The following is a 26,345-nucleotide window of genomic DNA, read 5'->3' as shown; positions in this document are numbered from 1 at the left end:
TCCAGGGTGTCCCCACGCCTCGGGTGCACCACGGGGTGTCCCCAAGCCTGCTGCGTGCCCGTGCCCAGGGTGTCCCCATGCCAAACACGTCCCTGGTGTCCACCCACACCCAGCTGCACCCACACCCGGCCCAGCACCCATGGGTGATCTGGGTGTCCCCGAGGGGGGGAGGAAGGGCCGCAGACACCCAGCCCCACGTCACCTCCGGGGGTGCAGGAAGAGCTGGGTGCTATCAGCACCCACCAGCCTCGGCCACAGCTCCCCAGCCACGGCCAGCACCCAGCTTATCGCGCCCGCTGCGGTGGTGACGGGTGACCCGTGGTGGCACTGGGTGGCCTATGGTGGCTCTGGGTGTCCCGTGGTGGTGCTGCATGTCCCATAGTGGTTCTGGGTGTCCCGTGGTGGTCCTGGGTGTCCCGTGGTGGTGTCGGGTGTCCCGTGGTGGTGATGGGTGTCCCATGGGCTACCCCACCACCGTGACAAAGCGTGCCGTGGCGGTGCCAGGTGTCCCCATGCCTGTCCCCGTCCCCCTGCCCGTCCTTGTCCTCCCCCCCCATGCACGTCCCCACAAGGCCCCCCCCCACGTCCCCTCTACCCTCCCCTCCCCAGGAGGGATCCCCACGCCCACGCGTGTCCCCGCAGCCCCCAGGAGGCGCCGCAACGGTGGGAGCGGAGCCCCCGGCACCGGGACCGACACCGGGAGGAGAAACAGGGCCAGGTTTGTTTTAAATAATAATAATTAAAAAAAAAAAAAGAAAATATACAGCAGTCACTTCTCCCCCCACCACGAGGTCGGTCCTGCGGCAAAGCAGGGCAGGGCCAGGCCACGGAGGGGGGATTTGGGCCAGTGCAACAGTGCAGGATGGGGGAAAAGGAGGGGAGGGGTCCCTGGAGCCCCCGTTGTCACCCCAGCTTGGGGACAGTAGCGGGGACAAGCCTGGGGCGAGTGGGAAAGTGCCACGGGGCTGAGCCCTGGCCGGGGAAGCGGCCACGGAAGAGGGGATCGGGGGGGCCCTGGGGCACGGAGGTGGTGCCAGGGCATCACCCGGGGGGGCTCCTGGGCTCCTTCGGTGCCATCTGGGCTCACGTGTGGGACGTGGAGGAGGCTCGGGCTGGGCTCGGGCGGTGCCGCAGGCTCTTCTCGTCCTCCTGGGGAGAGAGGGGACATGTGGGGGACACCGGGATGGGGACACCGGGATGGGGACACCGGGGTGGGGACACGGCGCAGCACCCATCAGCTCCCAGCTGGGGAGCTCTGCCCCCCGTAACCCCCTCCACGCACACCTTTGGGGGCCTCCAGACCGCAGGACACCCCCTTCTGGGGGTGCTCCAGAACTGGGGCCAGGATCTGCCCCATGTTACTCCCTCCATGCAGGGGGTTGGGGCACCCCTGGGAGCCCCCAGGCTCTGAGGGGCCTCATTTTGGAGGGTCCCTGTGGTCGGGGAGCACTCACAGCCTCCAAAGCGCCAGCTCCGGGCCACTCGGTGGGGGCAAAGGCTTCCTCCTCGCCCCGTGTCAGCTCCGGCCCCTCGTCCTCGTACTCGGTGAGGTAGTCGGACTCCTCTAGGGAGGGAAAAAGAGGGGAGGGGGCTCAGGGTCAGGCCCCGAGCCCGGATCGGGCCCCCAGCCCTGCAGCCTGTCCCTCACCGTCCGCGTAGCCGTCCGAGGGGTAGGGCTTGGCGGGCTCGATGCGCGAGATGATCTCTGCCAGGTCCGTGAAGCCGGCGCTGGGGCACGTGAGCACCTACGGGGCGGGGGGGGAAGGTGTCCGAGATGCGCCCCCAACCACGAGAGGGACGAGGATGGGGGACGTGGGATGGGTAAGGCGGTGGAAGGGCACTGGGGGGGGCGTGGGACGTGCCCTGGGGCAGGTCCCGTGCAGCCCCTGCCACCTGCGGACCCCGCGGCCACCCCTGCTCACGTCCATGCGTTTGCTCTCGTAGAAGTCGGCCGAGCGCCGGTCCTTCACCATCTTCTCGATGATGTCGCCCCGGCTCCAGCCGTCGAAGACCACCTTGCCGTGCTGGTACCCCACGTCCTGCGGGGAGAGCGACCGCAGCCCGTTCGTGGCCTGGGCACCCCGAATGATGGCATGGGGCGCCCCAACGGATGGCCCAGGATCCCAGCTGATGGCTAGGACATCCCAACCGATGGCATGGGACACCCAATTGATGGCTGGGGCACCCAACCGATGGTCAGGGCATCCCAAATGGTAGCCAAGAAACCCTGAACAATGACCTGGGGACCCTGAATGATGACCCTGGTACCTCAAATGATGGCCAGGAGGCTGTTAATGACCAGGAGACCCAAGCAATGACCAGGACACCCCAACTGATGGGCCAAAGCACCCCTAAATGGTGCCTGGGTCACCCAGTTCATTGCTGGTTGACCCCACCTGATGACCAGGACGCACTGCTAATGGCCTGGATGCTCAGCAGGTGCTCGAGGTACCCCAATCAATGCCAGAAGCACCCCACTAGTGGCTGGGGCACCCCAATCAACGCCCAGAACACCCCAGAGGATGGCTGAAGAACCCCAACCGATGACTTTGAGGCACCCTGTTGATAGTCCGGGCCACCCCCTCAGGCTCTCCATCCCCGACTCACGTAGATCTCGTCGAACTTGCCGAAATCCATGGTCTTGAAGCGGTCAATGGGGGGGCGGATGTACTCACAGTACGAGCTGGACTTCACCACCTCCAGCTGCCGCACGCACGACACGTAGGCCAGCCGCGACTGGATCTCGGCCATGTCGGGCACCTGCGAGGGCAGGGAGCTCAGCACCGTCCCCACTGCTGTCCCCACATCCCTCACGCTGCTCCTCACCTTGACTTTCTCAGCCCAGGGGTTGAGGCGTTTCCAGAGCAGCCACCAGCCCGACAGGCTGTCCCCATAGTTGCACAGATCCGTCTCGTCCTGGCTGCCCACGTCGATGGCGATCACCGTCTTGGCACCCATGTTGCGGGCGATGTCGGCTGCAGGGTGGGAAAAGACGAAGCTGGGTCGGCAGCACCCTGGTTTTCCCCGGTCCGAGCCCACCACGAGAGGCGGTGGCACAAGCGGAGCAGGGCGAGGGATCGGTCCCGACCATGGGCTGGATGGCAAAGCCATGCAGAGGGCTCGTGGGGGGGGACGAGGAATGTCCCGTGGGTGCTGGATTTGGGGGTAGGAGCCCCGTGGCATGATGTGCCAGTGGGGAGCAGAGCAGCGTTGCGACCTGCTGCGTGTGTAAAGGTGCCAGGAGGCTGCAGGCAAGGTGCGGGGTCCACGGAGGGATGAGAAGCGTGGAGGGACCCCCAGGAGGGCACCCGGTGCCAAGGACACCAGGATACGATGCAGGGCAGATGGAGACAGCTGGAATATGGAGGGAGATGGAGATGTCCCAGGAGGACACCTGGTACTGCGGACATCAAGAAATGGTGTTACAACAGGGAGGAAGGTGACTTGCATGTCAGGGAGGATGGAGATGCTCCAGGAGGGCAAAAAACATCCAGAAACAATGACTCGGGGTGGCTGAAGTTGGTTTGTGCATGAAGGAGCACAAAGATGTCCCAGGAGGGCAGCCAGTACCAAAGACACCAAAAGGTGTAGGATGGAGGGAGGTGGCTTGGTGATGTCCTGGGAGGGCACCTGGTGCCAAAGACACCAAGAGATGGTGACAGATCAAGCTGTCCTGCATGGGAAGGACAGAGATGCCCAGGGAGGGCATCTGGTGCTGAGAACACGAGGATGAGAGGCTGATGCGAGATGGATGGAGGTGGCTGGCATGTGAAGGAGCATGCAGATGCTCCGGGAGGGCACCGCGTGCCACGGATGCCAAGAGATGACACACGATGGAGGGAGACGGCTTGTGAAGAAGGATGGAGATGCCCTGGGAAGGCACGCGGTGCTGAGGACACCCAGAGGTGATGCAAGACAGAGGGACATTTTTTGTGCATGAAGAGTGAAGATGATCTGGGATCACCTTGGTGCTGAGGACACCCAGAGCTGACAACACCGTGAGACTTTTGTACGTGAAGGAGGATGAAGATGCCCCAAGAGGACACCCAACACCAAGAATGATGCAAGACGAAGGGACACGTCTGGGATTTGAAGAAACACGAAGATGCCCTTGGAAGCCACCTGGTGCTGAGGACACCAAGAGGCGACACAAGACAGATGGACGGCTTTTGCACAGGAACTGGGATGAAGATGCCGAGAGGGTGCCCAATGCCGAAGACACCAAGAATCAACGCAAAACCATGCGAGACGGCCCAGATCCAGCCCCAACGGTGGATCGAAGACCCCTGAAGACCCATCCCTTGGTGGGCACACGGCTCCCACCCAACCGCCCGCCACCGGGACCGGACCTGGAGCCGCGTCGGCTGTGGCGGGCGGTGGCGGTGATGCTGGTGGGGCGCTACTTGCCTGGCAGGTTGTTGATGTAACCACCGTCCATCAGCAAGTTGCCGTCCTTGGGGTCGCAGAGTGGCGGTAGGTACCCAGAAAGGGTCATGCTGGCTCGCACGTACCGCCAGAGCGAGCCTGCGCCGGCGGGGAACAAACGCAGTGAGCACGGCCCGCCCCACGCCTGCCTGAGCCCCCCAGGGGGCTGCCCCTCGCCCCTGCCCTTGCCCGGGGACGTCTGCACCCCATGGGGGTCCGGTGGGCACCCATGGGTGGCAGAGGCACCCACCGGGGCGGCACGCACCCTGACTGGCCGTTTACAAAGCCTAGAATGGCTCCACCTGGGATGGGATGTGGGGTTGTTTGGTGTGTTGGTTTTTTATTTTTATTTTTGGGTGGGGAAAGGGGGTGTTTTTGGGGGGCCGGTAGCCCCAGCGAGGGAGATGCTGACCTGGGACATTGTTAACATAGCAGCCGTCCACGAGCCAGTGGCTGTCCTTGGGGTCGCAGAGCGGAGGCAGGTAGGGGGTATAGGAGGCACTGGCTCGGACGTAGCGCCAAACGCTGCCTGCCGGAGGGAGAGGACACGGTCATGGTCCTGGGGGCACGGGACAAGCACGAGCCCCTGGCAGCAGGTGACCGAGGCTGCTGGCACCGGTGGGGTGTTTTTAGTCCCAAGAGCGAGCCACGCTGGGAAAAACACCTCGGCCACACTGGGATGGGGAAGGACAGAGGGTTAGGGGTGGTGAGTGGGAATTAGTTGGCGTTAGAGGCCAGAGGAGCAGGTGGAGCAAGAGCCAGGCTGTCTACAAACCACTGCGTGCGCCCCATGGACGGCTCAATGTCCCAGGTGAGCTCCAGCACCAGGCAAGGATGAGGGGCAGCCACCACGTTATCCCCACCACCGCCACCGCATGGTCCCCATCACCACCACTGCATCGTCCCCATCACAACGTCCCCATCACCACCACCACGATGACCCCACCAGCAGGTTGTCCTCACCATCACCTTGTCCCCACCACCACCACATCCCCAGAACATCGCGTTGTCCCACCACCATCGCGTTGTCCCCACCATCGTCACATTGTCCCAACCACCACCACCACCTCGTTGTCCCCAGCGGGACAGCCCCACACCCCCATGCTGTGAGTGAGGGTTACTGGGGTTAGTGGTGAGCAGATACGTTAGAGGGGACGTGCACACTCAGGGGGGGCAGCTCCACACCCCAATTCTGCTGCCAACCCCATCAAGGACGTGGGGCATAGCTCAGGGGAGCTGAGCATTGTGTGGCCTTGGGACACCACCACTGCCCGGGCTCCGAGCCCTTTGCTTGCCAGGGTGACAGTGGCACCGTTTTTGGGGTGCTGTTAAGGAGGGCGCCCACACGGGGAGACACGGTGGTGCCAGAGAGCATCCCCAGTTCCCTGGGGAGCTCTTACCGTCCGTGTGCACCCGCATGGCCGAGGCCGTGATGTCAGTCGTGACGTTGAAGTAGGGAAGCCAAAGGTCCTGTGGGGATAAGACGAGGTGGGTGACATCGTGGGGACGGTGGCGGTGGGGTGGGGACCCAGCTGGGACCCCCTGTGGGTGGGTGCAGCCCTGGGAAGGGCCGCGGGGCGCACCTCGATCTGCTTGTCCTGGAAAACCTTGTTGATGCTGGCGTTGAAGGCTGAGCCCGAAAACATGGAGGTGATGGGGTAGGTGAGATCCAGGACGGTCTCGAACACCGAATTCATGCACTGGAGGCGGAGGTAGGGGAGGAAGGAGGAGGAGGAGGAAGAGGAGGAAAAGAAAGAAGGAGAAAAAAGGAAAGGAGAAGGGAAAAAGAGGAGAAGGAGGAGGAGAGAAGGAGAAATAAAAGAAAGGAAAAAATAAAAGAGAAAATATAAGGAGGGCGAAAAAGAGGAAGAAGAAAAGGAAGAGGAACAGGAAGAGAACAGGAAGGTGCTTTAGAAACACCCTGGCCATGGCTGGCCGCAGGCAGGCAGGGCGCTGCGCTGCTGTCCACCCAAAAGGGCGATGGTGAGGGCTGGGTGCGTGCCCCCACCCCGCTTCGCCAGGCCCCCACCTTGGCCCACTCGCGCGCCCGCTGCTTGGTGCGCACGGCGCTGCGCTCCTCGGCGTACAGCGCCCCGATGAAGGAGCCGATGGAGGTGCCTCCAACCATGTCGATGGGGATCCCCGCCTCCTCCATCGACTTGATCACCCCGATGTGGGAGCAGCCCCTGGCCGAGGGGAAGCAGACGGAGGAGAGGAGGTGGGGAACAATAAGGAGGGGGAACGGGAGCGGTCTCCGGAGCGGGACCCCCCTCCCTGCCCCAGCGCAGCACCCACCTGGCTCCGCCGCCCCCCAGGACAAGGGCAATGGTGTTACCGGTGAGCACCCGCGCCAGGCGGGAGAAGTCGCTGTGCCGATCGGCGCTCTTCTCAAACACCTTCTCGTACATCTCCCGCTGGGGACAGGGAACAAGGGGTGACGATGGCAGCAGAGCGCAGGGGACACCCGGGGCTGGGGGGGGGCGCACGGAGGTGGCTCCTTACCAGCTTGGCGGGGCTGCGACGGGAGAAAACACGTCGGGGACACTTGATGTGCAGGTGGCCCGAGCACCAGCTCCGCATGTTGAGCCACTCGACGGTGCGGGACGGGCTGGGGCCGTCCTCGCGGTGCAGGAGGATGAGCTGCTTCAGCGCGCGCACCGCCGTGTTCTCCAGCATCTGCTCCAGCTGCAGAGGACATCAGCGGCACGGCGCTGCGTTGTCCCTGCCGGGCACCCCCTGCCACCCACCCCTCACCTCTCCCAGCGCCGGCTCCTGGTCGCCCAAGCCTACGATGAGGATGCAGTCGGCCTGGCGGATGCAGCGCACGGTCCACGGCGTCAGGGTGCAGTCGGTTTGGTAGAGCACGATGCGGTGGATGTCTTCCTGCTGCGCTAGCCAGCCCGACAGGCGGTACTCCTGGATGCTGCCGGGATGGAGGGGTCAGATGCGGCACGGCGCTGGGTCGCCGGCGATGTCCCTCCTGCCGGGAGTTACCTGTCGAGCGCCGAGGAGCCGAGCCGAGCGCGGATGATGTCGCTGGTGAGGAGCAGCGTGGGACCTGGGAGAGGTAGGACTGTGGTCACTGCGATGTCGTGTGGCCACGGTCGTCACCAAGACGCAGTCACCAGCACTGCATGGTCAACACCGTGCCGTGGGGTCCCAATCACCACCAAGCCATGGTCACCACCACACCACGGGCTTCCAGCACCCTCCCATGGCCATTGGCATGCCACGGGGCTGTGGTCACCACCGTGCCATGGTCACTGCCACGCCATGGGGCTGCCGTCAATGTCATATCGTGGTCTGGGGCCACCAAAACACCATGGTCACCTCCATGCCATGGCCACCACCGTGCCACGATTGCTGGTGCCCTGCCAGCACTCACCGATGGCGTTAAGCGCGTGCTTGAGCTCCAGCGTGAAGGCGGCCGTGGGCACGTCGTCGCACACCGGCAGCACCGCCACCGTTGACAGGTTGCTGGTAGGGTTGGTGGGCTCCGAGCTGGAGGCCATGCCCAAACCAGAGCCTGCATGACGAGGAGACGCGGTGGCAGCAGGAGGACAGCGTGACAGGGCAGGAGACACTTTCTGGACTCTGCTCCGATGACAGCCACCGGCTCCAGAAAGGTGCCCCCCTCGTCACCTCGTCCCCGCTGTCCTTCATCCCTTCGGGACCCACCTGCAAAGGGGCCGCGGAGCTGCTGGAGGTTTCCCAAGATCTTCTGGCTCAGGAGGTGGATGAGACGGGTGACAACCTGTGGGACAAGGAAGGGGACAACCATCAGAGCTGGCGGGGCTCCCTGAGTTGGAACCCCCCAGCACAACCCACTTTGCTCCCCTGGCAGGGCAGGATTTTGGGGATACCTGGGGGTACCGACGCTTGATGTTGTTCAAGGTGCCCTCGGGCAGCTTAGCCAGCTCCGTGTCCCGGACCGCGTGGACCGTGGTGGCACGGGGCTGCCGGGTGAGGGCTTCCACCTGGAGAAGACGACGTGTAGCTGAGAGGGGGGGCCACGAGGCACTGCGCGTCCCGGCACCAGCACGGGTCTCACCACGCCGATGAGGTCCCCGCGGCCGTACTCCCCGATCAGCTCCTTCTTGCCGCTGCCCTTCTGGATGACGGAGCGGAGGCGCCCGTTGAGCGCGATGTAGGTGCAGTCCGACTTGTCGCCCTGCCTGGGGACGCCACCAAAGGGACGTCACCCCCGTGCCAAGGGGGTCCCCGCCGAGCCGAGGTGGGGGGCACCCACCTGTAGAGCGCCCGGCCGGCCTCCACCGCCATCCAGTCGATGGCGAAGTCCATCTGGCGCACGAAGGGCGACATGCGGGCGGCCACGGTGTGGGCCACGCTCAGCACCACGCTGGGCTGCTCCCGCATGATCCTACGGACCGACAGCAGCTGGGGGACACGGTGGCAGCCCCAGGAGATGCCACCACCGTAGATGCTGAGCTGTGCTCGGCCCAGAACCCCCCCTCCAGCACCAAAACGCCTTCGTTGGTGCTCGGGACTCACTCGTAGAAGTCCGATTTGGAGATCTTGAGGAAGGTGCAGTCGCGGTTGGCCTTGATGGTGAAGATGAGGGGCTCGCCGGTGAGCACGGCCAGCTGCCCCACCATCTCGCCGGGCTGCGTCAGGAAGAGGCAGACGTCCTCCGCCTTGTCGATCATCCTCTGGTACACGTGCAGGCAGCCCCACAGCACGAAGTGGAGGCTCACGTCCTGCCGAAACGCTGCCCCGTCACCGGGACCCTGCCTCCATCACCCCCCAGGGACCAAGGGGACCCCACCGGCAACGCTTGGGGTTTCTTCTGCTCCTCTTCACTACGGGGTTTTGCACCCTCGGCAGCTCTGGGGATGGTTCCTGCCCCCCCCCCGAACCCCTAGGGCAGGCACCCCACGCAAATACGCGGTAGGGAGAGCAAGGTGTCACATCAGCCCCACAAAACCCAGACCCACCTGGTCCCCTTGACGGGCAATGACCGTCCCGGCTTTGGCATGATGGAGCAGAACACGATTGTTGAGCAGAGAAGGGTCCTGGGTGGAAGAAGGATTTCACCTGAGGTGATAGGGACAGCCAGAAAGCCAAAGGAAAACTACCACAAAGTGACTGGGACCACCACAAGACCGCAGGGGCCTGCCACGAGGTGATGGGAGCCCACCATGAGGTGGTGGGGACCCACCAGGAGGTGACAGGGACCCACCACGAGGCCACGCAGCCCCAAAACCCGCTGACGGGGAGCACCACGAGGTGACGGGGAACCACCAGGAGGCCAAGATCTCCCTCTGCGCTCTCACCTCCACCTTCATCAGCTTGACCAGCTCCCGCTTGGCGGCCTCGAAGATGGCGCTGGTCTGGCGGCCCTGGTAGGGCCCGAAGGGCCAGTCCCCGCCGCCCGCGTCGTCCTCGCAGTGCTGGTAGCGGTAAACGCCCGACGGCTGCTCCTCCACCGTCACCGACTTGCGCTCCTTGGGCTCGTGCGAGACGGACTGAGGGGGGCGAGGGACGGGTCCGGCACCGCTCTGCGTCGAGGGTGAAGCGGATTTTGGGGTGGGGGGGGGACACGGCGGGCCGCGGCCTTACCCGGGAGAAGGCGGCCATGGCGCCGGTGCTGTCCTCCTGCAGCGACACCGAGATGCGGCCGCGCTCGTAGGCCATGTCGAAGTCGGAGCGGGGACCCTTCTGGATGCCTGCGCCCCGACGGGGGGGGGACAGGGTGGTCACTTGGGGGGGGGGCACTGGGACACCGAGCTGGGAGCACTGGGGGTGATTGTGAGGCCGGAGTGGGGTGTGCCTGAGGCTGGGAAGGGGGGGATGATAAACGGCCAGGGGGGCTGCAACAACACTGGGGGGGCTGCATGAGCCCAGAGGGTGGACATAGGACCCGTGGGGGGGCTTCAGGACCCGTGTGGGAGGTGCATTATCCTCAGGGGGGGCTGCACGATCCTTGGGGGGGTTGTGTGACCCTTGGGGGGGGTGCACGACCCTTGGGGTGGTTGCAGGAGCCCAGAGCAGGACTCACGACCCCAAGGAGGTGACTCACAACCCCAAGGCCCCCCCCCATTTCTTTCCTCCAGCCCCCGACCCACCGGAGATATCCACAGGCATGGAGATGCAGCGGCTCAGCAGCGGGGGCGCGGGGGCATCCAAGGCTCCGGCTTTCAGCGGCTCGACTGCAGGACGAGACGGCCGTGAGCGGCCTCCTGCTGCGGCTTGGGGGGGCCGGGAGGGTTAGGGGGGGGTCTGTTCGCCCCATCCCGGCCCCTACCCAGCTCCGTTTGCCTTTCCCTGCCCTCTTCGGCGGCGCTGAGCCCCCGCTTGCTGTGGCGCACGGGGCTGGTGCGGGTGGCGTGGCCGGGCTGCGGGAAGAGGCGCAGCGGCTGCATCTCCTGCAAGGGGGACGTGTCAGCAGCGCAAGGACGAGGGGGCGTCCCCCTTTTTTGGGGGGATCCAGAGAAAAAAAAAACATTTTCCAGGAGGCTCCCCCCCCCCACACGCTCACGTGGCTGAAAAGCTCGTTGGTCAGGCCCAAGTAATTGTGCAGCGCCAGGAAGGTGACGCGCTGCAGGCGCACCATGATGATCTGCGGGGACCAGAAGGCGTCAGCGCCCCTCGCCCACCCCTGGACACCCCCCCTCCAAGTGTCCCCTCCCCGGGGACAGGCTCACCTGCACCACCCGCACCAAGCTTTCGGGGTATTTCTCGAAGACGGCTGAGAAGGCTTCGACCGGCAGCCGCAGCACCGTGGAGTCCTCTGCTGCCCGCGCGCACACCGTCCGGTACGGCCGCTGGTGGCCCTAGGGGACAGCCAGCGGTGGCAGTGTCACTGCCAGGACGGCGAGACGCCCCCCTCCCTGGCTCGGGGAAGGGCATGGAGGGACAGCTGCAGCCGTGGTCAGGGTGGTGGGGTTGGGGGATGGCCACACTTGGTCCGGGAGAGGTTTGGGGACAGCCACGGTCGGGCTTGGCGAGGCTGGGGACAGCCACCATCAAGGTGAGGGGACCTGGGGACAGCCCTGATTGAGGGGGAAGGTCTGGGCCAGCTTTGGGGCCGGTACCGTGATGACATCGAGGATGCTGAGCAGGCTGTGCACGCTGTCTCCGGGGAACACCTCCTTCATCACCGTCTCCTTTCCGTCCTACACAGCACAAACCCCCCCGCTCTTTACAACCCTGTCCCCGCAGCGTCCCCAGCCTGTCCCCAGCCCCGTCCCCGCACCGGCTCGGTGAGGAGCAGCTCCAGCTTGCCATCCTGCAGCACGTAGATGCTGGTGTCGGGCTGACCGGGTCGGAAGACGTAATCCCCTTGCTGACACTGCTGGAACACCATGTGCTTGCAGAGCTCCAGGAACAGCGGCTTCTCAAAGTGTCCCAGCACCCTGCGAGGACGGGGACCAGCAGGTGACACCGAGCCCAACCCGATGGGCACCACACCAAACGGCCCCCCCGGCCCCCCAGCAGCTCCTCTCCACATCCCCTGGTGCTGGGAGCATCCTGCGAACGCCCCCAGGCCATAAAAAGGATTTGGGGTGGGGTCGGATCCTGAACCCCGAGCCCGATCCCGAGCCTCACCGGACGTTTTTGAGCATGTAGAGCACCTCGGAGGGGAGGTGGGAATTGGCCACGTCGAATTCGGTCAGGTCGGCTTCCAGCACCGAGGGGGGGGGCTCCTTCAGCTGCAGCGTGGGCAGCTCCTTCTGGATGCGCAGGAACCTGCGGGGACAGCGAGGGGACAGCGAGGTGACACCGGGCTCTGCCACCCACCCACCCGCCCGCCCGCCACGGGTGGCACCTCACTTTTTGGCGATGTTGAGCATTTTGAGCTTCTTCTTCATGCGGGGCCGCGAGGTGCTGGAGATGGTGGTGTCCACCAGGGAGGAGGTGGACTGGGAGACCTGGCGGGGACCCAGAGGGGACGTCACCCCCGCCGGTGACACCGGGGAGATGCCACCCCCCCCCTGCTGCCACCCCCCGAGCGTCACCTTGCGCATGATCTTGCGCCCGTAGAACAGCACCTTGTCCCTCTTTCGGAAGCGGTATTTGGGTGTCCCCTGCGCCGGGACCTCTGGGCAGTAGGAAGGGGACAGGTTAAGGGGGGCACGGCCCTGTCACCCCGCCGCTGTCACCTCCCCTCTGCGCTTCGTGGAGGAAACTGAGGCACGGGGGCCCCAGGGCCACCGCGGAGTTGTCACCCGGTGTCACTCACTCTTGAGGCGCAGCCGCCGGACCAGCACCACGATGGCAGCGGCCACCAGGACGGCGAAGAGGCTGAGGCCGAGCAGCACCCCCAGTACCTGCGGGGGGGGGACGGGGTCCCCGTGAGACCCCCAGACCCCTCCCCATTGCACGGGGACGAGGGCGTGGGGTGACCGATGGCACTGCCACCCCGGTGACACGCATGGGGTGGGGGAGAGGTGCTCGGTAGTGGTGGGGACCAGGACGGGGGTGTGGGGACAAGAATTTGTCCTCCAAGGGGCTGAGCAGCGTCAGGAACCAGGACGACGTCCCTAAAGGCGTGGGGACAAGTTTGTGCCCCCCCGGGGGTGCTCAGCAGCACCAGCTCCCAGGACACCACCCCCGAGGGAGCGGGAACCGCTCGGTGTCCCCTGGGGCACGGGGACAGGTTTGTCACCTTCATTTCCCTTAATGGGGAACGCCGCCCCTTGGGGCACAGGGACAGGGATGTTGGGGATGTGGGGGTGCTGGGGGGCAGGATTTGGGGACCGGGACGTTGTCCCCAAGGGCGCGGGGACGAGTTGGTGGCACTCACCGCCCCGGTGGAGAGCGGCTCGTCGGCGAACAGCCTGGGCAGCACGGCCGTCAGGGACGCGTCCTGCGGGGACAGGAGGCTGAGCCCCATGGGGGGGACACCCCGAGGGGTGGAGGGGACACCCCGGGGGGTGGGGGGGACACGGACACCGTCACCCCATCCGGCGGCGGTGGCGTTCCCTACCTCCGCCTCCTCCTGCGGCTCCGACTCGCCCTGCCCCATGGCTGCCGCGGGGCTCTGCCCATGCAGGGAGCTGCCGAAAAAGGGGGGAAAACGGGGACAAAATAATTTGGGGATGGGTAAGGGGGGGCGACATCCCCAAATGGGGCGATTCCGCCCCGATTAAACGCACGGGGAGGGGCTGGGGTGTCCCCAGGGTGTCCCCGTGGTGCTGGGTGGCACGGAGGGGCCAGGTGAGGACTTCTGTGTCCCTTTGGGGACTTTGACGTCCCTTTGGGGTCTCTGGTGTCCCTTTGGGGTCTCTGGTGTCCCTTTGGGGACTTTGGTGTCCCCTCTCCCCCCGTGGAGAGGAAGTGGTGGCAGGAAGCGTGGGGCGTTGCGACAGCCCCCGACGCCATGCCGAGGCCACCGCTGGTCCCCACTGTCACCTGTCAGCCCGGGTGCCACCCCAAGGGGACGGTGCCCCCCCCCCCAGCGTCCCCTCCCCCCGGTGTCCCCCGTCCTTCCCAAGGACGCCGGGGGAGGTGGCGGTGGCCTCGGCAGCCACCAGCACGGGGACGTCACCGGGGGCTGGCACCGGTCACCCCCTGCCACCACCGCCACGGGTGCGGACAGCGGGGGCCAAGAGCCAAACTGGGGGTGACAACTGCCCCCCCCATGGCTTCTGCCCCCCCCTCCAAGGCCAGAGTTGCCCCCCCCGGCTGGTTCTGCCCCCCCACCGAAAACAAAACGCTCCCATCATTGCCCCCCCCAGGCCAGCATTGCCCCACACCCCCCCCGGGCTGATTTTACCCCCCCACACACCCTTTAACATCCCCCCAAGGTAAAAATCCCCCCCCCCAGCTAACAACACCCCCTCCCCCAGCCCCCATATAGACACCGTTGCCCCCCCCACACCCATATTTCCCCCCCCCAGGGACCTAACATTACCTCGCCCCCCCCCATGCATTATTGCCCCCTCCCCAGGCTAATATTGCCCCCCCCGGGTTATTGCCCCCCCCCCGGGGGGGTATTGCCTCCTCCCAACCCCCCCCCGGCCGGCACCACCTCCCCCCCTCCCCCTCCCCAGCGATAAATCCCCCCCCAGCCGTGCCGGGGGAGCCCCCTCCATCCCCCCCCGCCCCCGTTACCGCCCCCCCGGGGGGGCTCCGCGCTCACCGCCCGCCGGTCGCCGCCTCCCGCCCCGCTCCGGCCTCGGCGGCGGCCCCCGCGGGGTCATGGCTCCTTTAAGGCCGCCCGCCCTCCCCGCCTGACGTCACGAGGGGGGCGGGGAGCGTCCCGGCGGCGGCGCCATCTTGGGAAGGTCCGCGGGGAGACTGCGGGGAGCCCATTGGTGGGGAGCGCGGGCGCCATCTTGGGTGTGGCACGAGAGGGACGTTGTTATCGCGGGGCGCCATCTTGGGTGTGGCAGGAGGGGCGCGATGCTATCGCGGGGCGGTCGGGCCCCGGCGCCATCTTGGGAGTGGCGCCCCCCGGGAGGGCGGGGGCGCCTCGGGCCTCGTCCCCAGCAGCACCCCAGGGTGGGGGCACCCCAGGGTGGGGGCTCCCAGCCCCAGCCCCCAGGGTTCCAGCACCCCCCCCAGGTCCCAGCTGCCCCCCCTCAGCCCCCCCAGGTGCCAACTGCCCCCCCCCAACCCCAGCAGCCCCCCCCCTCCCCCCCCCAGGGCACCCATGGGTGCTGGGCAGGGTCCCACAGAGCACAGAGGCGCCGCTGTCCCCGGGTGCTTTATTCACCCCCTTCAGCGCCGCCATCGCCACCGGGCCGCGATTTGGGTTGAATTCAGCCTTTTTTCGGGCCGTGCCTGGAGCCGGCAGGCCCCTGGCCCCGCTCCAGCGGGGAGCAGCTGCTGGGCCGCTTACAAAACCTGCCCTTGACCCGGCCGGCACCGCGTAAACAAGCGGCGGGTGCCAAAATCCCAGCCCCAGGGACACGAGGAGGCCGGGAGCTGGGGCACGGGGACACGGCGCGGCTCCTGGCCCTCTGCTCGGAGCTGGGAAGGGGGCTCCTGGGGCCCCAAAATGGTTAACGGGGAGGTGAGGAGATGAAAAAGTCCCCAAGGGGTGCTGGGGTCCGGGATGTGGCCCCAAACAGGAGCCTGGTGGTGCTGAGGGGCTGCAGGGCTCAGGACTAAGAGCAGGGACACGTCCTCGGTGTCACCAAAGGGCTGCAGGGACAAATGCTTCACCGTGAGGCTTAGGGACAAACCCCCAGAAATGTCCTTTACGCAGCCAAAGGGAAGCCGGGATGAGAACAAAGCCCCCAAGGCAGCCAAAGGGCTGTGGGGTTTTGGGACAAAGCCCAAGGATTTGTCCCAAACGTGACCAAGTGGCAGCTGGGCTTGGTGCTGAGAGCAGGGAGAAGTCCACGACACAGCCCAGGGGCTGCAGGGCTCGGGGCTGAGCCCCCAAATTACAGCTGAGGGGCTGCAAGCGAGCCCCCCCGTCGCTGCTGGCCTCCAGTTAGGGACTGGGAGCGCAGAGGCACGGCCTCTGCCAAAAATAAAATGGGACGAGCATCCGTCTGCTCTCCCCGTCACCTGTGGGGTGTCCGTGGGCACGCGGGCGCCATCGATCCCTGCTCCTTTGGGGGCTGCTGCTGAGCCCCCAGTCGGTAAAAGCAGACAGTAAAATAAATAAAAGGGCTCGAGGCCGCTGGGAGCACAAAGTGCTGCGAGTCCCTGGGAGCTGCCCTCAGTTCACCAGCATCGCGTTGTCCTGCAGAGGAGCCCTGCGGGTGAACGGGGGGAAAATCGGGTTAATTGGGAGGAGAAAGCTTCAAATAGAGGCAGCTGCAGCAAAAGCGGTGCCCCAACACCCCAGAAACAAGTGGCAAACGCAGCCACGAGGTTAACGATGGGCACTGGGGAAGGAACACGGACCATAAACCCACCGAGGGGCCCCCTGAGGACATTTTGGGGCACCAAAAGCCAGAGGTTGGCACCGAGACACAGCTCGAAGCAACCCAACGAGGCTGGAAATCACAACCCTTGCGCCACCGGGCACGGAACCAGCAGAACGCGAGCTCTAAATCCTCCTCCCCCAGCACGGCTGAGGGCTGGGGGTGGAGGGGGGGGCTGCAGAGCCCTCCCCGTGCTCACCGTTCGCAGCAGCAGAAGACGGAGCAGGACGAGGCGCTGCCGCGGCGGTACTTGCCCGACTTGGGGCTGTCCTTGCACTCGGCGATGTAGGCGTGGAGCTGGGACACGGGGGGTTCGCCCTCGCACTGGTGCTGCAGGGGTGGGAGAGGGGAGATGAAGCCCTCCGGCCTCGGGTGTTGGCTCCCTGCCCAGGCACAGCCACCCGGGAAAAAGGAAAAAAAAAGAAAGGAAAAAAAAAAAAGAAAGGAAAAAAAAAAAGAAAGGAAAAAAAAAAAAAGAAAAGCCTGGAAGCTTCGCTGGGGTTCGGCCTCACCTTTATGGTCTCGTAGGAGCCAGTGATGAGGGCGATGAAGAGGCTGAGGACCATGTAGATGAAGAGGCTGATGAAGGTGTAGAGGTAGATCTGGCTGAAGAGCCACACCAGGTAGCTGTTCTGCTGCATCTCGGCGAAGGTGACGAACATGTCGTCCCCGTTGATGAGGGAGAAGAGGCACTCGGACACCATGGAGAGGGAGCGGAACTGGGGCGGGAAGGGACAAGGAGCTGCCGGACACGTCGAGCCACCCTGTCACCCCCCGTCCCCTCCGCTATCAGCCTGGGATCTCCAAATAAACCCACAGCCACGCAGCTCAACGCCCCAACGCTGCTGCTCCAGCAGGTGCCTCGTTTCACCCAGCCCCACGCCCTTCTCTGTGGGAATCAGGGCAGGGAATTGCCCCCGGGGGCGGGGGCAGCCCACCCGAGCCCCCCTCGGGGCAGCCTGGAGCAGCACCTTGACGTGGTAGGGTCCCAGCACGATCCAGCCGCAGAAGCAGTAGCCCAGGTAGATGACGGCCACGCAGCAGCAGAAGCGGATGACGTTGGGGAGGGCCACCCGCAGCGTCACGATGAGAATCTGGGGGGGGAAAAACCCACGGGGATCAAATTCCATCCTCTGGAGGATGTCAGACGTCTGCCAGAAGGGGAAGGGGACCCGCGAGGTGGGCTAACGGGGACAATTCCCACGAGAGCAGCAGTGAGGGATGGAGTTCAGGCACCCGATGTGACTCCGAGGTGCCCAGCAGAGGACAAGGAGCCCGGGGCCACAGGCAGCAGCCACAGGATGGGCCCAGCCCCACCGAGTGCCTCAGTGCTCAGGGTCAGCCCCAAAAATTGCCCCCTCGGGTCAGGGGCCGCCTCCCCGCAGCCACTCACGTTGTACTTCTGGAAGAAGGTGAGGTAGCGAATGACCCCGACCCAGACCAGCAGCGTGGAGGTGCCCAGGAGGATGCTGCAGACGTCGTAGCCGGCAAAGTTCTGCAGGGACAGAGGCGAAACTGAGCCTAAAACGGGTCCCCAGCGCCGGCCACGAGCTGGGACAGCGGCGGGACAGGACCCTGCCTGTCCCTTTGCCCCCCCGGAGCCCCCCTACCTTGGACTCGATGCCGATTTTCATGATGGTGCCCAGCACGGTGAGCACGTCGCTGATGACGAGCAGGATGTACCAGCCGTTGAGGAACTCCATGCGGTCCGACAGGCACACGCTCTGGCCGTAGCGGCGCCGGAAGAACCGGCTGAATTCCTGCGTGGGGAGGAGAAACCGGGTCCTCAGGGCGCAGCCCCCCCCCATTTCACCCCCTCCTCAGCACCCAGGCGGGAGCTGGGGCTTTGTCTGAGCATTCCCGTGCAAGCAGGGTGTCTTTAAGACGCCCTGTTTTTCAGAAAACGCCCTTTTTTTGTTGAGAAAACACCTTGGAGGCAGCTCCGGCCGCCCCCAGGGCTTACAGGGGGGGGCGGGGGCCACGCTTAGCGCTGCTCCCCCCACCCCGGCACTCACGTGCTGCAGCAGCAGGCCCCGGATGATGGAGCGAGCGCAGAGGATGAAGGAGAGGGAGCAGACCAGGATCACCACCACGTCGAAGAAGAGCCGAAAGGAGTTGTCACCTGCGTGGGGACACGCAGGGGATCTCATCAGCGAGGGGTGGGGGGGACACCGGGATCGCGGCGTGCCAGGGGGCCGCTGCCACCGCCCCTACCCCTGCCGAAAATGCTGGGATCTTTGCACTCCTTGATGTCAGCCCGGTTGTCGAGGCGGATTTTCACCCGGCCGCTGTGCGCCTTGTTGTCAAACGTGATCTGGGAACAGGGGGGGGACAGAGGGGGACTGTTGGTGGGACCGGCAGCCCCCCGCGCCCACCCCCAGCCCCCTCGCCGAGCACTCACGGTGATGGTGAAGGTGTAGCAGTCCGGGATCTCGTTGTTGATGATGGTCTGGATGTTGATGGCCTTCAGCTTGAACTGGATGGTGACGTTGATGAGCCTAAGGGAGGGGACGGGCTGGAACGGCCCCGCGCCAACCCCAAAAACCCAGCTCCGAGGCAAGGAGCTGGCCCCGATGGGGGTGTAACCTTTTTGGGAGCACCAAAAGGGCATCGAAGCTGTGCAGGACCAAACCACAGCCCCAGCAGCGGGGAGTTTGACTTCTCTCAGCCACAGCTCCCAGCACCAGCCCTGGGATCCCCCTGCCTGGCACCAACCCCGGCACAGAACGGGGAAACGGGGTCAAGACCAGGACCTGGTGGTGCCAAAAAGCTGCCCAGGGGTCACCAAAACAGCACCGAAGGCTGGGGGAGTTTCGGGGACGGAAAGGAACCCTGGCTGCCTGCGTTGCAGGACCGAAGAGGTGCCTCGGGGCCAACAGAGCCGGAAAGCGGCTGCCTCTTGTGCAACCACCCCGGTTTCACATCTCCCTCAGCTCAAGGGCTGAGTTTCTGTCCGTCTCGTGACCGTTTCTAAAACCACCGGGTGCTTTTCCATCCCGGCAGCGAGCCCAGAACCCGTGAGGCAGGAGGAATCGCCTGCACCGGGGGTGATGTCCCCGGCACGCGGCGGGGAAGGTGACGGCGATTTACTTGTGGAATTTGAGGGTGAAATTCTTGTAGCTGCGGTCCAGCTCCGGGGGCAGCGGGTGCGTGTCCTCGGGGTCCACTCCCAGGCAGTCTGCAGGGAGGGAGGAGCGCCTTCAGGGAAGCCCAAAGACCCCTGGGTCCCTCTCAAATCCAGCGCACGGAGCCAAAAAACCAACAAAACCCACCCCCAGCAGTCCCCAGACCCCTCCCCAGGTCCCAGCCGTCCCCCTACGCACCAGTGACGATTTTGGGGTCAATGTTGAAGGTGTCGTTGGCGGGGTCGATGCGCCCTTTGCGGTAGTACTGCTGGCACAGCATGAGGGCCGACTGGTTGCCCCCGCTCTCCCCTCGCACGTAGGCGTAGCGGCCGATGGTCTCGTTGGGGATGGCCAGGTACTGGGGCGAAGGAGACACCCTCAGGGGCTGCCCACGGCCCCCAGCACCTCCGTGGCCCCCCCCGGGCACGGTTCTCACCTTCTCCACGGTGTAAAAGACGTGGTCGTAGAGGTCGCGCTGGGTGTAGACGGCGTAGGAGTCGCCGGCGCCGTCCACGTAGTCCTTGAGGAAGAGGTGCTTGAAGGTGACGGTGTTCTCCTCCTTGAACGTCACCACCATCTGGTTGCTGAGCCCGAAGAGGATGAGCTGAGGGACACAGGGGACCGGGATCAACCCCCCCAGTCCCGGCAGCGCCGTGAAACGGATCCGAAACGCAGCCCGGAGCGCTCAGGGGAAGGAAAACGCCATCGCCCCGAGCTCGGGGTCCCCAGGGAGCCAAGGGCCAGCTCCCTGCGCCCCACCTCCCCCTGATTCCCCCAAAAACGGTGCTCCACGGGGACCCACACGTGCCAAAAACCCTAAAAAAAACACGCTGGCAGAGGGGACAGAGATCTCCCATCAGTGTTTTCCCTGCCTGCACGCTCCAAACCTTGCCCCGCCCCGGTAATTACCTCTTGTTCATCAAGAGGAGCTAATTACAGCCGTGTTTACCACTGCACGAGGAGCAGGGGGAAGCCTGGGCTGACCCTGGGTGACCCCGGGGGTCACACGGTGGCTGCTTCCTCCCGGCCTTGTGACCGCAGCCTGGCGCCTTCGGCCCTGTTTGTACCCGTGCCACCGCCCTCCCCTTTCTCTTCCCCTTTTGTGGGGAACCCCGGGTGTCCCCAAACGTCACCCCCCCCCCCCCTCCAAACCCCGAGCTCCCCCGGGGGTACCCACCCCCCCAGAACCCCTTATAATATCCCCACAACCCCACACCCATCCCCTCCATCCCCACACCCACCACCCGCCTTTTGGGGTCCCCTCCGTGCCCAGAGCCCCCCCCCACGTCCCCACGGTGCCACCGTGTCCCCTACGGCCCCCTCCTCCATGTCCCCATGGCCTTGAGCCCCCCCCCCCGCTGCTGCCCCCCCTCTCCCTGCAGTCCCCGACCCCCAGAGCCCCCCCCCATCCCCCCTGTCCCCCCCCCACTGCCCCCACGCCCCCGGTGCCCCCTCCCGGTGCCCCCCCCCCACCTGCACGGTGACCAGCAGGATCTTGGCCAGCTGCAGCCCCAGCTTCACGGGCCGCCTGCCCCGGGCCCGGTACTTGTCACAGGGGCTCATGAAGAAATACTTCAGGCGGCGCCGCAGCTCCTCCTCCTCCTCCTCCTCCTCCTCCGCCGCCGCCACCGGGGCCTCCGTCGCGCCGTAACCGGGCCCGCGGCTCAGCAGCCGCTCGGTCTCTGCGGGAAACGGGCCGGTAACGGTAAGGGGCCGGTAACGGGGGGGCCCCGGGCCCACCTCTCACCCCCAGGCCCGACCCCGGCCCCGGTCCCGGTCCCCGCTCACCGGACGCGGCCGCCATGGCGCCGCCTCACCGCGGCTTCAGCCGCCCGCCTCACGTGACCGGAAGCCGGCGGCCCCGCCCCGCCGCCGCTCTGCGCTCATTGGTCCCGCCCTCCCGTTGCTACGCGCTCCGTGGTCCCGCCCATCCGTTGCTATGCGCCCATTGGCCCCGCCCACCTGTTGCCAAGCGCGCTTTGGTCCCGCCCTCTCGTTGCTACGCGCTCTGTGGCCCCGCCCATCTGTTGCTATGCGCCCTGTGGCCCCGCCCACCTGTTGCCACACTCTCATTGGCCCCGCCCACCCGTTGCCAAGCACGCCGCAGCCGCCCCGCCGTTGCTATGGGCGCCGTGGCCCCGCCCACCCGTTGCTACAGACGCCGGTGGCGCGGGGCATTGTGGGAAGGACGGGCTGCCTCGGCCCCGCCCCCTGAGCCCTGCCCGCTGCGTGACCCCTGCGGTGACCCCCCCTGACCTGGCCTTGACCCCGGCGTCCTGCACGGGTCCGTGTTGGGGACACGATGGGGACACAACAGGGACATGCTGGGGACATACTGGGGGCTCACTGGGGACATGTTGGGGACACGATGGGGACACAATGGGGACATGCTGGGGACATACTGGGGGCTCACTGGGGACATGTTGGGGACACGATGGGGACACAATGGGGACATGCTGGGGACATACTGGGGGCTCATTGGGGACATGTTGGGGACACGATGGGGTCATGATGGGGTCACACGGGACACATTGGGGACACATTGGGGACATCTTGGGGACACGTTGGGGACACTCTGGGGACACTCTGGGGACACGTCAGGGATGGGACACATGGCACCAGGACGTGCCCTCGCCAGGGGACACGGCCCTGCCAGGAGGTGACACGAGGCTCTGGGGACATCCCCACCCCGAATGACATCGGGTGACCCCAGGGGACGCGTCCCCGCCGCGCGGTGACATCGGGTGTCCCCACGGAGCCCCACGGGACCTCCCCGTCACCCCCATGTCCCCCACCCTGACCCCATGCCACCACCACCACGCCGCCGTCCCCGCCGTGCCACCGTTTATTCCCTGCTGGTGGAGCGGGGGGGACACGGCCACCGCCTGGGGTGTCCCCGTGTCCCCGTGTCCCCACGTCCCCGCTCCTCAGGCCTCCTCCGGCAGCGGCTCCAGGCGCAGCCAGAGCCCGTCCTCGGCGCGCAGGATCAGCTCGGTTTTGCGGCGCACCGGCCTGGCGGGGTCCGGCCTCACGGCGAAGCGAGCCAGCGTCAGCGCTGCCACCACGCGCAGCTCGGCCATGGCGAAGCTCTGCCCGATGCAGTTCCTGCCACCGCGTCCCCCCCCGGGGGGTGTCACCATCCGGCTCGGCACCCCGGGGCTGGGGGGTGGCGCTCGGGGACAGCCGTGTCCCCACCGGGACTTACCTGGGCCCGGCGGAGAAGGGGATGAAGGCCAACGGGGAGCGGCCCTGGCTGTTCTCGGGGCTGAAGCGCAGTGGGTTGTAGACCTGGGGTGACAAGGGACGCTGGCACGCCTTGGGGACACCGGTGACAGGGACGTCCCGCAGCCCCACGGCCCTGCCAGCGGTGGCTCTACCTGGGGCTCGGGCCAGATTTCGGGGTTGTGGTGGGTCCCGTAGATGCTCATCAGGCAGATGACCCCTGGTGGGACAGACACGGGGCCGCGTTACGGACCGGGGAGCGGAGGGACGGGGACGTTGGGGACGTTGGGGACGTTGGGGGCTTACCCTTGGGGATGACGCGCCCGTCACGCATGGCGATGTCCTCGGTGCAGCGCCGGGACACGGCGGTGACCGGGGGGTGCAGGCGGAGGCTCTCCTTGATGCACATGGTGGTGAAGGGCAGGCGGGACAGGTCGTCCCTGGAGGGGGGGAGGGGGTGCAGGACAGTGACACCGGGGGTCCCCGAGCCGGGTGGCCGAGGGGACGATGGCACCGCGGGGGGGGTCTCTCACCACTCGATCTCCGCCACGTCCCTGCCCTTGAGGAGCTCGCGGGCCTCCTGGCGGCACCGCTCCTGGTACTGGGGGTGGTGGGCCAGGTTGTAGAGCAGCCAGGCCAGGCCGCTGGCCGTCGTGTCGTGTCCTGTCGGGGACAAGGAGGGGGTGAGGGGACATCCGAGCGTCCCCGTGTCCCCCTCCCATGGCACCCTGTGGCCTCCCTCACCCTCGAACATGAAGGTGTCGGCCTCGGCCGAGATGTCCTCATCCGACAGGGTGTTGCCGTCCTCGTCCTGCAAGGGTGAGCGTCCATGGCCACCGGTGTCACCCCGTGGCCACAAGGAGGTGGCCGGCCTTTCCCATGGCCACCACCGTCCCCTTATAGTGGCCAACCCTTCCCAGGGCCACCACGATCCCCTTGGCCACCGTTGTCCCGCTATGGCCACCACCGCATGGCCAGTCCTCCCCGTGGCTACCACCACCCTACTGGGCACCACGGCTCCTTGGCCACCTCCCTGTGGCCACCATCCAACCCCCAGCCCTCCCCATGGCCACCACCACCACCCTCTTGGCCACCACCTCTTGGTCGCACCCATTCCCCCGTGGCCACCACGCGCTGCCCCCAACCCTCCCCACGACCCCAGCGCCCCCGTCCCCGTCCCAAACCTTCGTCAGCAGCAGGAGGTCGATGAAGTCCATGCTCCTTCCCTGGTGGCCCTCCAGCCAGGCCTGGTGGCCGAGGGCGTTGAGGGCTCGGCGCCGGCGCTGCACCACGGCGGCGGTGAAGGCGTGCACCGTGGCGCAGGCGCGGGCGAAGCGGCGCCCGTCGGCCGAGAGGCGGTAGAGCCACGAGGGGTGGTGGAGCAGCCGGTGGTGGCGCCGCACCACCAAGGTGCTGAGCTCCAGGATGGCCTCGATGTACTCGCTGGGCTGCCTGGGGGACAACGGGGGGGACCGCTGGGGACACGGCCACCAGCGATTTGGGGGAAAAACGCCAAAGGGACGGTGCCAGGGTGGTGGCACCTCGCTGGGGACAGGGCTGGGAGGGATGTGATGGGGTCAGGGGGGGTCCTTGGCGTGGGGACGGGGCCACACTCACTCCTGGCAGCGGCTGTCGTGGCTGAAGATGCATTTCTGGAGGCTGTCGAGGGTGAGGAGGCTGAGGTGCTCCAGCACGTTCAGCTCCGCCGCGCCCCCCCCCGCCTCTGCCGCCGCCCGCCACTTGGCCTGAGGGCAGGGGGTGACGGTCAGGGGGTGGGGGGGGTGGGATGGGGACAGGAGGCAGGGGTCGGGTGAGGGGAAGGGTCAGGGACCGGGGTCTGGGTGAGGATTTGGGTGAGGACCCAGGGTCTGGGTGAGGATTTGGGTCAGGAACCAAGATCTGGATGTGGATTTGGGTGGGGACCCAGGGTCTGGGTGTGGATTTGGGTCAGGAGCGGGGGTCCGGGTGCAGGTGGGGGGGCCGGGGGGCCGTGCTCACGTGCATGGTGTGGGTGCTGCTGTTGAAGATGCTCACGTAGGACTTGAGGATGTCGAAGTGGAAGGCGGGCGTCAGCAGGCGCCGGTGCCGGGCCCATTTGTCCCCGCGGCTCAGCAGCAGCCCGTCCCCTGCGCGAGGCTCCCTGTGCCATCTGTGGGGCACCCATGGGTGCTGCCCCCCTCCCCACCCCCACCCAGGGACCCCCCACTCACCCAGCCAGGGCTTGAGGAAGCCGTAGAAGAGTTTGTCCTTGGGAGCGATGAAGGCTGCAAGAGAGGGGAACAGGGACATCCAGCGGGGAGGGGTTGCACGGGGGGGGGGGGGGGGGGCACCAGGTCCCCTTGGGGGCTTGCAAGGGGCTTGGGGTTCCTGAGGAGTGGGGATCCCCCCCCCTTGTGCACCCACGGGGGGGTGTCACCACCACAGGGTGGGTATTTGGGCACAACCAGGCCAATTTTGACAATTTGGAATGGGGACCCTTGGGGACAGGTTGGTGGCCACCATGGGTGCTGGGCACAGCTGGGTCACCAAATCAGCCCCAGGTGACACTTTTGGGTGACTCCGAGGCCCCTCGAGGACAGGTCGGTGGCCACCACGGGATGAGCATTTTGGGTTGCCCATGGCTCACACCTTCGGGTGGCCCCTGGCGTTGGGTTGGTGGCCACCAGGGAACAGCACGGCCGGGCCACCCGCAGGTGACACCTCTGGGTGGCCCTGGGGACCCTCTGGGACAGCTCGGTGACCCCCGTGTCCCCCTCCTCCCACCTCCAGCGTCCCCCATGGTGGGCTACCTGAGGCCATGAGCACGGGGCGCAGGGTGTCGGGGTGGAAGAGGCGGAGGACGGGCAGCCACGGGGACACCCACCAGAGGCAGCCGCGGCGGTAGCGTGCCACCAGCTGGTCCACGTCCTGCAGCCCCTCCTCCGTGTTCCTCCCCTGCGCCACGGGCACCGCGCGGTCACCGACGGCTCTGTCCCTGCCGTCACCCCCCAAATGCCACCGTCCCGTCCCTCCTGTCCCCCCCCCCCCGTGGGTGTCACCACCCGGGACTTGCTGTCACCCCCAGGTGCAACCTCTCCGTCTCTCCCGCCCCTGCTTCCACCCCAAGTGCCACCCCCCTGTCCCCACTGTCCCTGTCAAGTTCCGCCGCCCTGTCCCTGCTGTCCCCACCGGGTGCCACCACCTCCTTCCTGCTCCCCCCCCCACCCCAAATGCCACCGCCCTGTCCCTGCAGCCCCTCCTGCCGTCCCCGTCCCCGTGTCCCCTCACCATCCCGGTGTGCCCCAGCAGCCAGTTGCGCCAGGGTGGCCGGGGGAAGCGGTGCAGGTGGTGACAAGTGGCTCGGAAGCGGGTGACAGCGGCCACCACGCCCGGCAGCCACCCCAGCAGCAGGGCGAGCAGCAGGGCGCCCAAGGGACCCAGCACCCAGGCGGCCACCATGGTCCCCCCCTGGCTGGACGCACTTTGTCACCCGGAACGGGGACAGGGCGAAGGTTGGGCCAGGGGTGGGGACACAGCACGGCGTTGTCACATGTCCTGGTGTGTCCTGGTGTCACTGTGCCACCGTGTGTGTGCTGGTGGCATTGTCCCCGGACACGTCCTGGTGGCGTTGTCCCCTCTATGCATGTGCTGGTGGCTTCATGCTGTGACATGTCCTGGTGTCCTTGTCCCCCCCCATGCGTGTCCTGGTGCCATCACGCCCCGACACGTCCCGGTGGCACCGCCATGC

The 26,345-nt window shown here is 66.4% G+C and overlaps 3 protein-coding genes across 8 annotated transcripts; all 3 read right to left on the bottom strand.

Annotated features, from left to right (window-relative positions):
• Nucleotides 1-719: 719 nt before the first annotated feature.
• On the bottom strand, nucleotides 720-14,662 carry PNPLA6 (patatin like phospholipase domain containing 6). Of its 3 annotated transcripts, XM_068664448.1 has the most exons (37): nucleotides 14,531-14,662; nucleotides 13,376-13,445; nucleotides 13,193-13,255; nucleotides 12,629-12,716; nucleotides 12,405-12,487; nucleotides 12,220-12,317; nucleotides 11,995-12,135; nucleotides 11,642-11,801; nucleotides 11,481-11,561; nucleotides 11,091-11,219; nucleotides 10,925-11,005; nucleotides 10,691-10,811; nucleotides 10,512-10,595; nucleotides 10,006-10,112; nucleotides 9,720-9,911; nucleotides 9,381-9,458; nucleotides 8,938-9,143; nucleotides 8,675-8,806; nucleotides 8,477-8,600; nucleotides 8,289-8,402; nucleotides 8,104-8,179; nucleotides 7,811-7,951; nucleotides 7,420-7,483; nucleotides 7,180-7,348; nucleotides 6,928-7,110; nucleotides 6,721-6,839; nucleotides 6,455-6,611; nucleotides 6,009-6,125; nucleotides 5,826-5,895; nucleotides 4,838-4,954; nucleotides 4,408-4,524; nucleotides 2,827-2,975; nucleotides 2,608-2,760; nucleotides 1,923-2,039; nucleotides 1,649-1,745; nucleotides 1,455-1,564; nucleotides 720-1,149 (listed from the first exon to the last, which is right to left on the bottom strand). In XM_068664448.1, exons 2-37 carry the CDS (start codon nucleotides 13,412-13,414, stop codon nucleotides 1,084-1,086), a joined length of 4,143 nt encoding a protein of 1,380 aa, XP_068520549.1. In that variant the 5' UTR covers nucleotides 13,415-13,445; nucleotides 14,531-14,662; the 3' UTR covers nucleotides 720-1,083. The 3 variants fall into 3 exon arrangements, with proteins under 3 accessions (XP_068520549.1, XP_068520550.1, XP_068520551.1); XM_068664449.1 differs by lacking the exon at nucleotides 4,408-4,524 and having other exon boundaries at nucleotides 14,531-14,660; XM_068664450.1 differs by lacking the exon at nucleotides 4,838-4,954 and having other exon boundaries at nucleotides 14,531-14,660.
• Nucleotides 14,663-15,084: 422 nt separating this feature from the next.
• MCOLN1 (mucolipin TRP cation channel 1) lies at nucleotides 15,085-21,331 on the bottom strand. Of its 3 annotated transcripts, XM_068664460.1 has the most exons (14): nucleotides 21,185-21,328; nucleotides 20,870-21,078; nucleotides 19,833-20,000; nucleotides 19,595-19,754; nucleotides 19,362-19,449; nucleotides 18,673-18,769; nucleotides 18,486-18,585; nucleotides 18,287-18,393; nucleotides 17,882-18,031; nucleotides 17,665-17,766; nucleotides 17,243-17,365; nucleotides 16,784-16,990; nucleotides 16,471-16,601; nucleotides 15,085-16,100 (listed from the first exon to the last, which is right to left on the bottom strand). In XM_068664460.1, exons 1-14 carry the CDS (start codon nucleotides 21,198-21,200, stop codon nucleotides 16,064-16,066), a joined length of 1,695 nt encoding a protein of 564 aa, XP_068520561.1. In that variant the 5' UTR covers nucleotides 21,201-21,328; the 3' UTR covers nucleotides 15,085-16,063. The 3 variants fall into 3 exon arrangements, with proteins under 3 accessions (XP_068520561.1, XP_068520562.1, XP_068520563.1); XM_068664461.1 differs by lacking the exon at nucleotides 19,595-19,754 and having other exon boundaries at nucleotides 19,833-19,980; nucleotides 21,185-21,331; XM_068664462.1 differs by lacking the exon at nucleotides 21,185-21,328 and having other exon boundaries at nucleotides 19,833-19,980; nucleotides 20,870-21,008.
• Nucleotides 21,332-22,223: 892 nt separating this feature from the next.
• CYP4F22 (cytochrome P450 family 4 subfamily F member 22) lies at nucleotides 22,224-26,114 on the bottom strand. Of its 2 annotated transcripts, XM_068664463.1 has the most exons (12): nucleotides 25,886-26,113; nucleotides 25,408-25,552; nucleotides 24,829-24,882; nucleotides 24,617-24,744; nucleotides 24,236-24,363; nucleotides 23,803-24,070; nucleotides 23,363-23,429; nucleotides 23,152-23,281; nucleotides 22,925-23,058; nucleotides 22,774-22,838; nucleotides 22,602-22,684; nucleotides 22,224-22,501 (listed from the first exon to the last, which is right to left on the bottom strand). In XM_068664463.1, the coding sequence occupies exons 1-12, from the start codon at nucleotides 26,054-26,056 to the stop codon at nucleotides 22,324-22,326; spliced, it is 1,551 nt and encodes a 516-aa protein (XP_068520564.1). In that variant the 5' UTR covers nucleotides 26,057-26,113; the 3' UTR covers nucleotides 22,224-22,323. The 2 variants fall into 2 exon arrangements, with proteins under 2 accessions (XP_068520564.1, XP_068520565.1); XM_068664464.1 differs by lacking the exon at nucleotides 24,829-24,882 and having other exon boundaries at nucleotides 25,886-26,114.
• Nucleotides 26,115-26,345: the final 231 nt, after the last annotated feature.

This window comes from Anas acuta, chromosome 32 (genome assembly GCF_963932015.1).
Source record: "Anas acuta chromosome 32, bAnaAcu1.1, whole genome shotgun sequence".
Lineage (NCBI taxonomy): Eukaryota > Metazoa > Chordata > Aves > Anseriformes > Anatidae > Anas > Anas acuta.
This window is presented reverse-complemented; position numbering and strand designations above follow the sequence as displayed.